Source organism: Paroedura picta, chromosome 1, assembly GCF_049243985.1.
Source record: "Paroedura picta isolate Pp20150507F chromosome 1, Ppicta_v3.0, whole genome shotgun sequence".
Lineage (NCBI taxonomy): Eukaryota > Metazoa > Chordata > Lepidosauria > Squamata > Gekkonidae > Paroedura > Paroedura picta.
The window spans coordinates 144,102,639-144,116,331 of record NC_135369.1 but is presented as its reverse complement, the minus strand read 5'-3'; the positions used below and the strand labels follow the sequence as shown (position 1 = coordinate 144,116,331).

The following is a 13,693-nucleotide window of genomic DNA, read 5'->3' as shown; positions in this document are numbered from 1 at the left end:
TTAATTTTATAGAGCTTAATTCCTATTGGATCTGTTTAGGATTTAGGTAAGCAAGAGTTTTTCCTTCTGGTCCTCCAGACTTACATTGCTAAGTTGTTCATTATTCTGAACATGTGTTTGAAGTTGAAACATCCATTTTTGTGTACTGCAGGGGCAGATACAATAATGTCATTGTATAGTAACTGATTATGAGCATAGATTTTTAAGAAATAAAGCTGTTCATGCCATATGTTTGGTGTTGAGATTGTGGCCTTTACTCCCCTTCTTAAATTACTTGTCTTTCTCCTCAGTAAGTAAAGTTCTGACTACAGTTCTTCAACTTCTGCATCTACATAAAAATGAGTGAAATACAGGCAATGGTAGAATTTTCGGTGGAACTCCACAAATTTTACAACGTGGATTTGTTTCAACGAGGGTAGGTATCTCCCCTCCCCCAACAACATAAAGGGACTGATATACTTTACAAAGTTCTGCTGAAATATTTGTTGCCAAGATTATAAAATATCAAAATTTTGAATTAGTGTAGCAGATTTCTTCATGGAATTTTTCAAGAAAATAATTCAGATGACTGCTCAGGCTTTGTTCATATTTCCACTCAAATGTGTGGCTACAAATCTTCCTCAGCCCGTTTTGAATGCTGAGAAACTGTAGAGCTCTGACCAGTGTTTGGAAAAATGGGTCATGGCAGGAGAGACTCCCAGTACTGAAACCTGAATACTTGTACTTGTGTGTGTGTGTGTGTGTGTGTGAAGGGGGGGGGGTTAACATTATGGTATTTTTCTGCAGTGCAGCTGATTTATCGTTAAAGATTACTGCTTATGTTTTTGATGTTTGTGGTTCATTGCTAACTGGAAGTTGGAACAGAATGCAGGCTGTTTCACTTGCATGTTCACAGTCCTTGTTTACTACATTTTTTGATTTTTCTCCATTGACTAGTGTTGAGTCTTGCTTGGCCCAGTTTTCTAACCAACTATTTGGAGGGAAGGTTTCTCTGATTCTGAACATCATTAGGATGTTTTGTTTTTTTAAAGGAGGATAAAAGGACTATATAAACCAAGCCTCAGTCTTGTTTAACATGTTATCTTAGAGTGTTTGAATTGAGACATCGCAACAAACTGAAGTTCAATTTAAAACTTCCTAAATCGGAGAGCTGTGGCTCTCTTGATCAGGAAGAGGAAGGAAGTGATACAAACTTGAGATTATGAGCCTCATTCACCTCATAAACCAGGGGTAGTCAAACTGCGGCCCTCCAGATGTCCATGGACTACAATTCCCAGGAGCCCCAGCCAGCATTCGCTGGCAGGGGCTCCTGGGACTTGTAGTCCATGGACATCTGGAGGGCTGCAGTTTGACTACCCCTGTCATAAACTAATGGTTTGTGCATGCTGTAGTGGTATGTTATTCAGATCCAGATGTGCGTGTTTTTCCAGGTTTACAATATTTTCCAGCTCCATTTAGGATTTTCAGGGTGGGTGGGCTAGGTAGTGTTTTTTAAAGGTACTGGTACCAAAATTGCAGGGCACTGTTGGTGCCTATGTTTTAAATAACCCTCAAATTTCAAGTCAATTAAAAACTCTTGAATAAATTGGGGAAACCTGCATATGCCTGAAAAATACCAAGTGTTTGTTGGATATATTTTTTCTCAGAAATATCTGAACACAGTTCCCTAGTTTTAAGGACTATAAAGCTGTAAAGCTTTTTTTCCCATTTTCATTTCTCATCAAAAAAAATAATCCAACCTTGCAAAATTAGTCATTCAGAATTATTACAGGCAGGAGTCCTTTTCAGAAATTATCAAGTTCTATCTGATTTAGAGATAAGCAGTATCCGTTGGTGTTGGTAGGAATTTCATCTATATTCAGTCATTATGAGGCAATTTTTTGTGGATATTGCAAGTCACCACAGTCCATTGAGGTGATGCTCTAGTTTTAGTTTCTTAGAGTGCATTTGACCGCAAAATAAACCAAAATTAAACTGAATTGTAGTGCATTTGACATTGTTCATTTGTTTGGTCCCAAATCTGATTCATGTCTTTTTGCATTACAACAGGGTAATTGTGCTAAGAAAGGGATGAATTTCAGACTTTTAATTTAAAAACAAAACATGCTTTGTTTAAAAGAAGTATATTGTTACATACTATAACATTCTGCGAATGTGACTAATTCATGCTGATGCACATGCTGTTGTGCTTTGCACATTATTGTTACCTGCACAGCTTGGTGTAGACAGTAGATATGAGCTTTCTTTTGCCTAGATTCCTTTGTAGGGATTACCTCCATGATGTATGCTCATGATAATAACATTTTTGCATATAAAAGTCTGAGATTCATTGAATAGTTTCAGATATTTTAATTCCTGTTCAAGAAGCTTTTCCTCTTGAGCAGTCATTGAAATAGCAGCTGAACATTTTTCTGTGCTGAAAACTTTGTAAAGTTTGTGTGCTAGTAATGAGATGGACTCACATTCTAAGCCGGCTTTGTGAATGGTAGTTGCCAACTGGTGACCTCAGCTGCCAGTTACTTTTCTGCTTCTGACAACTGAGGAGCTCCCTCTGGCTGTTTCTGCAAATAGCTGAGTCAGCCACTTTCACATGGAGTCCTCCTTACTCCTAGTCAGTTCTTCATATTGAAAGTTTTAAGGAAATTGGTTTTGATTTATAGGCTTCGGTCTTCCTTCTAATAAAATGAAAATTAATTTAGATGCACTGAGAAGTAACAGCTAAATACTGAGAACCCTTTTATGTTTATGTTGTAACTGTTGCTTGTAGCCCTTTGCAAGTGGATTTCTCTATTATAGTAAATTGTCTTCTGAACTTGCCAGAAAAGAGTATTAACTATGTTCTAAAAAGACATTTTTGTACATTAATAGTGCTTTAAAAGCTGAAAATGGGGAACAAATGGCTTTTTCTTTGTTTGCTTAACTGTAATTCTTGCCTCCCTGAATGGATTTTAAAAGGTAGCACTGTTCATACAGACTTCACAGCTGTTTTGATCTGTCATGAACTTCAGTTCTATGCTTTCATTTATTATGCAGCTCTGTTTGGTGTAGTGGTAAGGAGTGCGGACTTCTAATCTGGGGAGCCGGGTTCGATTCTGCGCTCCCCCACATGCATCCAGCTGGGTGACCTTGGGCTCGCCACGGCACTGATAAAATTGTTCTGACCGAGCAGTGATATCAGGGCTCTCTCAGCCTCACCCACCCCACAGGGTGTCTGTTGTGGGGAGAGGAATGTGAAGGCGACTGTAAGCCGCTTTGAGCCTCCTTCGGGTAGGGAAAAGCGGCATATAAGAACCAACTCTTCTTCTTCTTCTTCTTCTATCATCATGTGCCTGGCATTTCTGATTTTTCTTTTCCTTCCTGACACACAGAATGTTGATACAATACTGCAAAAGGGTTGTCAAACTCCAATGGAGGCATTTGGAACTAGCAGGATAAAGTCAAAGGTTGTTTCTGGAGGGCAACATATTTGAACTGAACAATATCCAGCTGCAGTTAGTGCTACTCTGTATTTCAGATACACAACAAAACTAGGGTCCCCATACTTTCTGTAACATATATATAAGTTTGAGACTATCAAATAGTGTACAAAATGAGTTTGCAGAAGGGAGTTTTGCCATTTTGCCACTGCATTGCCTCTCAGAAAGTAACTTCCAAGCTTTGGGAGGTACTTGGGACTTGGCTGCTACTGCTAGAAGGGGAGTATGAGCAGAAGCAGAAGAAGAAATTTCTGCCTCCGCTGTCTTCACACCACATTCCATGTTTTCCCCAAGGGTACCCCAAGCTTCAGAATGGCTCTTTGTGGGGTGCAGTGGGCTAGAAGGGGGAAGGCAGAAATCTTTTCTGCAAACTGAAGCTGTTTTAAGTTTGATGGGATCCCACCCATCATAACTGAGGGAGATATGACAAATCAATACTTTAGTATTGGTAGGAATATCCCATATTTATGTCATTTAAGGGATTTGATTGCACTCAGTTTTCCTGACTGCCAGTGTTCGTGCAATGGCTTAAGTGACAGTTTGATAGATCCAAATGTTTCAAGTAGATATTGCTGTCTGGGAAATTTTTCAATTAACTTCATAGTTAACTTGCTTCTAAAAATATCTAATGCTAAAAGTTTTTTATTTACTTACATCATTTTAATTTATGTATTTATTTTTTCTCCCTGCCTGAGAATCCATCTGCCGATAAAATCCCTCCAAGCTCTGACTAACCCCTCAGAAAGGTTTTAATTCTAAAAATAAATATAAGAATGAATTATTAAGGCAATTTAAAAAATGTTTTAATAATTGCATTTCTGCATGGTGTTTTAAAATCTGTTTTTACCCATTCTGAGCTGACCAAGGAAGAGCAGGATACAAATAAAAATGTATTAACTGCCATTGTCATTGCATCTCAGGTAGATTACGCAGTGTAAGGCAATACAATCAACAGGATGGGGCTTCTAATAAACAGTGCAATAAGATTTAGATTGTGGAAATCAGAAACAGCTGAAATGCCTGAGATATGTGTTTTCCTTGAACTGACTGTACCTATTTGTGAAGGAAGAATACATTATTTACATGTCATCCCTTTTAAAATAAATCCAAGTTGTAGTTTATTGTTTGAAGGAAAGGCCACTTTTAGTGTCTTAATTTTGTAACTGACATCATTTTCTGTTGCAGTCAAAACACAAGAGCAGTGTTTTTTAATTGGGCAGGTAATCTAGAAATCTTGGAACCCATTAAGAATCCATGGTGGTATATAGGAGTGCATCTGAGCATTCAGGCAGCCTCTTCTCTCAGCTTGCACAGGATTCTCACAGTGGGCTGAGATGAGTTGTTTTATATTGTTCACCTGGTGCTGAGGATAAAATCGAAAATTCTAGTTTTATTCTGTAAGCTATTAATATCATACATAGCAAATAAGAGTAAGAGCTAACATTGCTATAGCACAATCATTTAATTGAATACATATCTGAGATCTGTATATTTGGATGCATGCTGCATAACTATTCCTATGTAAATTAAGTTGCCTTGTCTGGAGTGCCATTTTGGTTTCTTCATTTTATTTTTTTTACTTGTGGCTAGTGGTGAATATAAGGATATAAGAAGCCCTGCTGGATCATACCAGTGGTCCATATAATCCAGGATCCTGTCACACAGTGACAACCACATCCTCTGGATAGACTTATCCTCTATTAAACCATCTACTCCATTTTTAAAATTGTTTATTCCTGTGGCCATCACTACATCTTCTGGAAAATTTCTACATTTTAATCACTCTCTGTGTAAAGTAGTAGCTCTTTTTGTCCATCCTGAACCTACTGCCCATCAGCTTCATTGGATGTACTCAAGTTCTAATATTTGGGGAGAAGGAGAAAAAGTGATCTGTCAACTCTCTTTATGCCATGCAAAATGTATCAACTTCTATCATGTTTCCCTTTAGTTGTCTCATTTCTGAATTGAAATATGCCAGACTCTTAAGTCTTTCCTCCTTGGAAAGGTGCCCCAACCCCCCTCCCCTCCCCCCCAAAAATCTTGGTTTGCCCTCCTTTGTACTTTTTCCTGGTCTGAGGTACAGCGACCAGAACTGTATTCTAAGTGAGGCATGCCATAGATCTGTACAGGGGCATTACAGTATCTGTAATATACAGTAACTCTAATATAGAATTTGTCTTTTCACTGCTGCAGCATACTATCACATACTATCACTATCATTGTGAACTATCCATGATGACTCCGAGATACTTTCCTCTCCCAGTCGCTGCAAGTTCAGACACTTACACTTGAAGTTGGGAATTTTTGTCCCAACATATATCACTTACACATCAACCTTGAACATTTTCCTCAGTGTCACCCATTTACCCAGTTGTGGAGGTCCTTTTTGCAATTAGCCTTGTTTTTCACCATCCAGAATGACTTTGTGTCATCTTGTTAACCTGGTCACTACTCTGTTTACCCCAAGTTCCTGATCATTTAAGAAGAAATTAAATAGTGCTATCCCCAATACTGATCCCATTGCATACTTCCCTCTATTGTGAGATTTGTCCATTGATCCCTACTTTCATTTAACCAGTTGTAAATACTTCAGAGAACCCTGAAGATTTTGTCCCCAAACCTATCTGTCTGCTGTAGTTTTTCTTGGTTGGCAACCCTAGCATCAAGAGAATGAACCTGCTCCTGAGGGCCAAGAGTTTTCTCTCCAGTGGGTATATAACTGTGCATGTGACACACCCTGCAAAATACTGGATAGCCCCTACTTCCCTTGCTAGCTTTCTCATTTCATAACTGGCTTTGTTATGATGTTTGATGATGTTGCATACTTTGATCATCATATCCTGAGGGAAGGGGCAGCTACCAAGGCCTTCTAGCTGGCCTTGCTGCTGAGAAGCATCTGCCTATTTGTGAATGCAGGAAGTGGGAGAGTTGTCAAGTCGGTAAGGAGAGGAGGGTGCATTTGGGGACCTGGTGGTAAGCAGGGGGAGGGAGTAGTCTGGGTACTCAAATTCCAAGGCTTTCCAAAACCTTCCCAATAGTAGTAGATTAACAGTTAAATAATTACCAAGCTAGAATTCAACACCTTCAGAAATGAAATAACTCAGATCCTAAGTTTAGTGTGGAATATGAAAATTTGAAATTCACTTTTAATATGAATGTCAGATCAAAAGTTAGTTTTTGTCTATTGAAATATCTTCTATATTTGGATAGGAAGTAGGACAAGTCATGTTGATTTTTTTCTTTTTCTTGTTTTTTTACACAGGGAGGGAGCTGACATGTTTGTGCACTCAGCACGACTGATGATTTAAGGACTGATACTAGAGTGTGGGCCAAATTAATTCAGGGAGTGAAGCATTAGTTGATTAAAATAGGAATACACATGAAAGTATAATATGGTTTATGCTTTGTTATAGGTTACATTAACTCAGATATCCGGAATAGAATTTTAAATTTGTCCTGAGTTGACCCTGTGAGATTATATTTGGATACAGAAGTATATGTTTATGTACTATATTGTGTCCTAAATTACTAATTATTTGCTGAGCTTTATGGGCATTAAGTTAAGCATGCAGTTGGAAATGTGGCTTTGAGACAGAATGTGTTCTTCAATCCAAACTAAATGATGATGCAGGAGCCAGGATTTGTCCTCAGTGGAGCAATCTTACCAATTTCTGCACCTTACTTCCGCCCATAGGAGTCAGATTCCCATGCTGATTGGGCAGAATGCATAATTTCAGAGATCAGCCAGTTTTTTTTTTATAATGATTTTTTTTATTTTCATAAAGATAGAAATATAATCATCATTTGAGAATATACAACCCCACATTGACTCCACAGTGATATAAACTTTTGCCCAAAACTCTAAGAGCCATGAGTCTAAGAGCCATCCACATTTCCACTACATTAAAAAAAAGGCCTGTTTAGATATACAAAAGAAAAGTTATTATTAATCAACTTACTTGAGAGATCATAGACCTCACATTAACTGCTTGATACAATCTAAGAGCTATCCTAGCAGATATTTCTAGGTTTGAGTTAAATGCTTAACATTAAACATTTCTTATAGCACAGTATGAGTTTTGGCCCTGTATCAATACCCTGATGAAGGGAGAGGAAAGTAGGGCTTTGCCTTAAAGATGTACAAAGAAAAAAAATTACAAGAGGATTTCATAATTTCTCCTTATCCTTAATACAGATACATCTACAAACCATTTATACTTGACCCATTCTAAGAGCCATCCTGACAGGTATAAGTTGAGAACTTTGCATTTTCTACAGGTCAATATGAGCTTTGGCCCTATAACAATACACCAATAAAAAAAAATAATAAGGGGGGAAAGCCCCATTTTATATTTCCAACGCTAACGATTATATTACCTATATGCCTACTAAGAAAAAGAAACAAGAGAGAAAAAAGGCACTGCTTCCCCTTTTTCATAAAAATAGCAATGTAGGATACAGTATATGTTGTTAATACAGAGAATAATAAGATTTCCAGGTTTAGATTAAATGCTTAACATTAAACATAGAACAATAGGCTTTAGTCCTAGGACAATACACTAATAGAAGAAAGAAAAAATAAGGGGGGAGAACCCCATTTTACATTTTCAGCACTAATGATTATATTACCTATATGCCTACAAAAGAAAAGAGACAAAAAAAAAACAAGAGAGAAAGAGACACTGCTTCCCCTTTTTCATAAAAATGGAAATATAGAATACAGTATAACATAAAACATAAAACAATATGAGCTTTCGATCTTCTTAAGGGGGTCTCATCTCGAGGCTTGCTACATCTTGTCGTTCCCGTAAAATTATATTCTGTCCCATTGGCCTTTGGCGTAGAAAGTGCAGTTGTACTCTTTCCCGCAGAATATGCATCGATAAATCTTGAGGCCGTTGCACCTCCTGGACTCCAGTATCAATACAATTTTTTCCCCAGAGAGATCCTTTAAATCGGTTACTTTCACTGCAGATCCATATTTCTTTTGATTGATTTTTGTACACTGTTGCTTTGAGATGGCTGTATGTCTTTTTAAAAAGGGTGTCCTTATCTGGGCTGCAGAACTCCGGCATCCCATTTTCCGTCTCCAGAATTTCAGATTTCTCTTCTACTGTTGGTTTTCCAGCTTGTTTAGAGCTGTAATCAGCCACTGTTATTGATCCATTATTCCTGTTAAAGACGTCTTCCTTGGCATCTTGGATCTCCTTGAAGATATGAATTTCAGATTTCTCTTCTGCTGTTGGTTTTCCACCTTGTTTAAAGCTGTCATCAGTCACTGTTATTGATCCATCATTCCTTTTGAAGACTTCTTCCTTGCCATCTTGGATCTCCTTGGAGATGTTTTTGATCAATCCATCTAAAAATACTTTGTAATCTTGGGTTTGTATCTCTATTAGATGAGCCAATCTTTTTAACATAGACATGATTTTGACTTTCAAAAAAACCGGCCTCAAACAATTTTACAAGTGGCCAGTAGAGGTCCTCTGTTTTATCCTCTAATGTTCCGGCACAGGCATGTGACGTATTGGAGTCAGTTAAGGCAGAGATTCTCGTACTGGCACAGAGTTCTCGTGAGATTTTCCCATTCACAGCTCTTATCTTCGAAAACCAAAACAATTACAATAAGAGCTTTTGCCAATTAATTCGAGTTGATTTGAGTCCTTCTTCTGCTTAGTTAGGAGAATTAGCCTGCCTCTTAACGAGGTGGCTTCAGGCAGAGCAGAGTAAGAGGAGGGGGGAAACAAAGGGCTTTGATGCAGGAAGAGAGACGGAGAAAGAAAAAAAAAAGCGAGAGATACTTGCAGTAAATGATGTTTTGGAACTCAGCCGATGTCCTCCCCTCAGTTCAAAGCGTTCATTTGTGGTAAATCATCATGTAGGGTTGAAGCAGATACTTTAAGATTAAAGAAAGAAAAGAAAGTCCGAGGTAGAAAATGGCAGTCGTCCTCTGGACCTGGAACGCTGACAGCCTATAATCCGGGGAGATATACTCCCTAAAGGATTGGAGACGGCCCCAAGAACTTCCTGGGTAGAAAAGTGAGGTGGGGTTTGCGTACCCCTCCTCTTTTCTGCCAATTGCTTGCACAATTGACCCCTGTCAGGCTTCAGAGATAGCAGAGCAGATGCCCTGCCACCCTCTCAGGACGACATCTTTAGCCACCAGAGATCAGCCAGTTTTTGATATAGTAATGCATGAGAATATGGTAAATAGCCTGTTTTGAAAACCATTTTGCTTATTTTAGTTTTTACCAGATTCGTGCATCTATGAAAATTCCACCAAGAGTTCCACACAAAATTGAAGCAAGTTTGTTTCGCGCAACCAGTAAGTGTGAATGCTTTCCCCCAAGGGTATTTGAAGGTTTAATTGTTATTGAAGAATTAAAGCCGAGCTGTCAACCAGTTAGAACTTTTAATTAATGACACATAGATTGATGTAGATGAAAAACATCAAGTAAGTGCCCTTCTAATGTCATTAAGAAAATGTTAATAAACACAAGCTACTATTTAGTCTTCAAGACTGAATTTGGATTATGTGCACACCTGATAGGGGGTCTAATCTTGATGGCTATGTGTGCATGCATGTTCTATTGTTGCTCATTGGAAGGTTGCTCAGAATGAATAAATGGATCTTGACAAAAGTCAAGCAGCTGTTGCTGTATTCTATGGAATGATTGAAGACCACTGTTCATGTAAGCTTGTGCTTTATTTTACCAGGGAATACCCATTCAAAGAAAGAGAATATATCATTCAGAGACAGAGTAACCGCATACGCAGGTTACAGAAAACGCATGTACAGTCGGTGCACAGTATACATTTAATTTGTGTGTTGAGTAATTCTCATGTTACATTCAGTGCCTGTAACTATTCAACACATGTTCAGTCAGTGTATGACAAACATCCTACCTAGATCCTACGTCAATTTGTAAAGTCAATAGATACTAAAAACAAAAGTATATGTGTTCCCTGGTTCTCTGTAATATGTACTAGGCTAGAACTTGGGCCATTCAGGTTCAAATCCCTGCTCAGCCATGAAGTTCACTGGGTGACCTTGGACCAGTAACAGCTCTTAAATCAACCTGACTCACAGGTATGCTATGAGAATAAAATGGAAAGACATACACAAACAACCCTGGAGACCCAAACTACACATCAAAGTTATACAATTCTGTTGGGGACTAGCAGCAGGATGCCATTTGAAGAAGTGTGCTTGCACACAGAAGCTTATGCCTTGAATCAAATTTTTCTGGATCCAGTGTTTCACACCAGTACTATTTCTTTTAAAAACTATACTTTGAAGAAACCCAAAAACTGAAATGTTGAATATGATATTACAAGATTAACATAAACTTTAATAATTTTTAAGAAATGTGTCTCTCTATGGTGATGTTCATGTTCTTCAGATTATTGGGGGGAGGGTATAGTTTTGTACTTCATAGTACTGTACAACCAAGGGTATAAAAAGCGTTGTCAAAATCAGTATATTTCAACAGTTGTTGCCAGGAGTTTTTTTATTCCATGAAGAGAACAGTGAAAGTGGCTGTACTTTGACACTTGCACATTAGTAAACAGTGCCTCCAGGTTCTTAAGAAGGAAAAAAGATGTAGAGCCATCTTTCTATGGATTCTGAAGGGGTGGGGGAGTACAATTGGGATATAGGAAATCCACTCCAAGATTGTCTTTAGGGCTACAAGAGCTTTAAAACACATCTCAGTTGTGGATTATTCTATTTTGTGCAGTGTTCATTATTATTTCCTTAATATTCTTATTTTCAGGTGCTGATCTTGCCTTTCCAGCCTCAGTCCATGACAACGTAATCTGCAGTAAAACCTTTCAGATCCTTTATAAAAATGAGGAAGTGTCTGTCAACGACGTTATGATCTTCAAAATTAAGATGCTGTTAGATGAAAAGAAGGTAATCTTCTGTTTGCACATGTTAACTGCTAAAATACTCTTTAAAGCCCTACAGAGCAATCCAGTGGCTCTACCTTATTTAGAAGTGGTTATAGACCCATCCAACAAGTGTAATTTGGAAGTGGGACAGTGAAGTCAAATTATACGTTGTGTTACTAAAAATACTGTTTTCATGGCTTTCTTTTGAAATCTCTTTTCTAGATTGAAGAATCTCTTAATGAAATGAATTTCCTGCTGTCTTTAGATCTACATTTTACAGATACAGATTACTCGTAAGTTCAGAAGTAACCTATGCTTAATTTTTATTATTACTACAGTAGCTTTAAGAAGAATACCTCTCAATATCCAATATTTAATACTGAACCAGGACCTCAGCATGCAGATAGTTAAATATGCATATTGGGGTTGAATACAGAAGAATTGTACAAACATCAATTAGTCCCTAGGTTTGGCCCAAAATTAAATATATATAGAGAGACAGAAGATCAAATGTTTAATAGTGCTGTCTCATAAGATCTCAGCTGCCATTTTGGAGGACTGAAAGGGAAGGTGCCACCTGAGCCAGGTAGGTAGTGCTGGCACAAGAGAGTTAGAAGCACAATTCTCAACCCCCGCAAGTCTTGTGGGTCCCCTGCTTGTGTTCAGTTAATTTTGTGTGCTGAAAATGTTAGTCTTCTAGGGGAGGGAGGGGGAGTTAGAAGAGAAAGAGATGGATGGGAGAGAAAAAGGGGATAAAGGGAAGGATGGATGGATAGAAGGGAGGAAGAGAGAAAGAGAGGAAGGAAGATGCAATGAAAGGGGATGGGTCAGGGCGGGCGAAGGGTCCGCAGGCCGTTTGATGGGGGGGACGACTCGTGGGGGGGCGGTGGGGGGAAAGTTCGGTGTGGAGGTGGGGGGAAATTGAGGCGGAGTGTGAGTTTGGTGTGGGGAGGAGCTACCCTGGCTGCCGAGCCAAACGCAGCACCTTGGGCTGGCCAGGCGGATGTCTGCCGTGGAACTGCCCTGCAGCACCGTGGCCTTGCCCAGCCAGATTTCTCTCGGTACGTGTCGAGGCTGGCGCAATGGGCCCCTTACCGTGTGTGGCTGCCGCCCAAGGCTTCTTCATGACCAGCTCCCGGGGTCATTTGTAGCTCAAGCTGGTTGGGCACATCAGTAGGAGCAGGAACAGCAGAGGGCCAGCAGGCGAGGGCCGCCCCCCGACGCCTCCTCCCCTGTATGGTGGGACATGTTGGCTAGAAAGCCAGGAAGTCCCAAGCCAAGGGGCCAATTGGAAGGCTCGCTATGTGCGCTTTCCAATTGGCCCCTTGGCCCCGGACTGACAGCAGAGAGGCCAATCGGAAGGCGCTTTGCGTTTTGCGCCTTCCGATTGGCCCCTCTGTCATCAGTCCCAGGGCAAGTGGTCAATCCGCAATTTCGATCCTGGACTCGGCCCCCCCAATCCCCCTTAGCCTTTTATTTATACCGCAAAGTGCGGTATACAGATGGAAACTCATGCATATGAATGCCACACACTTCTGCAGATATACATTATATTAATTTCATTGAGACCTACACTTGCATAATTATTTGCAAGATTGTACTTGTACTTAATTTTCCTTTTCCTGAGGTCTGTAGATCTAAACATTTTATGTTATTATACTCTTATTTTAGGCCAGAAGATTTGAGCACATTGCAGCTAATTAGCAGCCGAACACTAAAGTTGCACTTTACCTTACACCGAGGCCTTCATCACTATGTCAATGTTATGTTTGATTACTTTCACCTCTCAGTTGTTTCCGTTATAGTCCATGCTTCGCTAGTTGCTCTTCACCAGCCCCTGATAAGGTAAATAATATGCCTGCTGATGTTGTATGTGTTTTCAAAATTAATTAATGAAATACAATTCATGATTGGTAATTGCTTATTGGCTTTGATTATTGAAGTGATAGGCATATACTTGAAATATTTTAGCTGTTGTCAGCAAGCAGCTACTACATAGTCCCTGAGTATTGTCAATTTCAGTTGGATTTCACTGAAAGTTCTCTAAAGCTAATCCAGGTTTCCCTGGATTTATCCCAGCTGTAGTTTTCTTTCTTGAAATGAAAAAAAATAATGGTAAATCATAGAAGTTACTGACTGTAAGCAATCTGTCTCTCAAGTGCATAATGATGAAATTAAGTGATACAACTGATTAGCCAGTCAGAGTAGACCAGCCATGTTCTTCTTTGAACCTTCGTTGTACAACATAGGAGTGATGTGTGTGTGGTTCTTTCTGTGTTTGTAATGTGATGTGTAATGTGATGTGTGTAATGGTTCCTTCTGCT

General features: G+C 39.2%; 1 protein-coding gene across 11 annotated transcripts in view; it reads left to right on the top strand.

Moving 5' to 3' along the window:
- FAM135A (family with sequence similarity 135 member A) overlaps nucleotides 1-13,693 on the top strand; it is an 83,790-nt gene that overhangs the window by 25,881 nt on the left and 44,216 nt on the right. For 10 of the 11 annotated variants that reach the window (XR_013226147.1, XM_077307488.1, XM_077307497.1 and 7 more), the window contains 5 exons: nucleotides 291-415; nucleotides 9,722-9,801; nucleotides 11,252-11,391; nucleotides 11,592-11,662; nucleotides 13,041-13,214. Coding sequence is in view for 10 of the 11 variants with exons in the window: in XM_077307488.1 (XP_077163603.1) it covers nucleotides 339-415; nucleotides 9,722-9,801; nucleotides 11,252-11,391; nucleotides 11,592-11,662; nucleotides 13,041-13,214 (542 nt within the window). In the remaining variant the exon portion in view is untranslated. The remainder of the gene's footprint in view (nucleotides 1-290; nucleotides 416-9,721; nucleotides 9,802-11,251; nucleotides 11,392-11,591; nucleotides 11,663-13,040; nucleotides 13,215-13,693) is intronic. The other variant, XM_077307505.1, reaches the window with a different exon arrangement.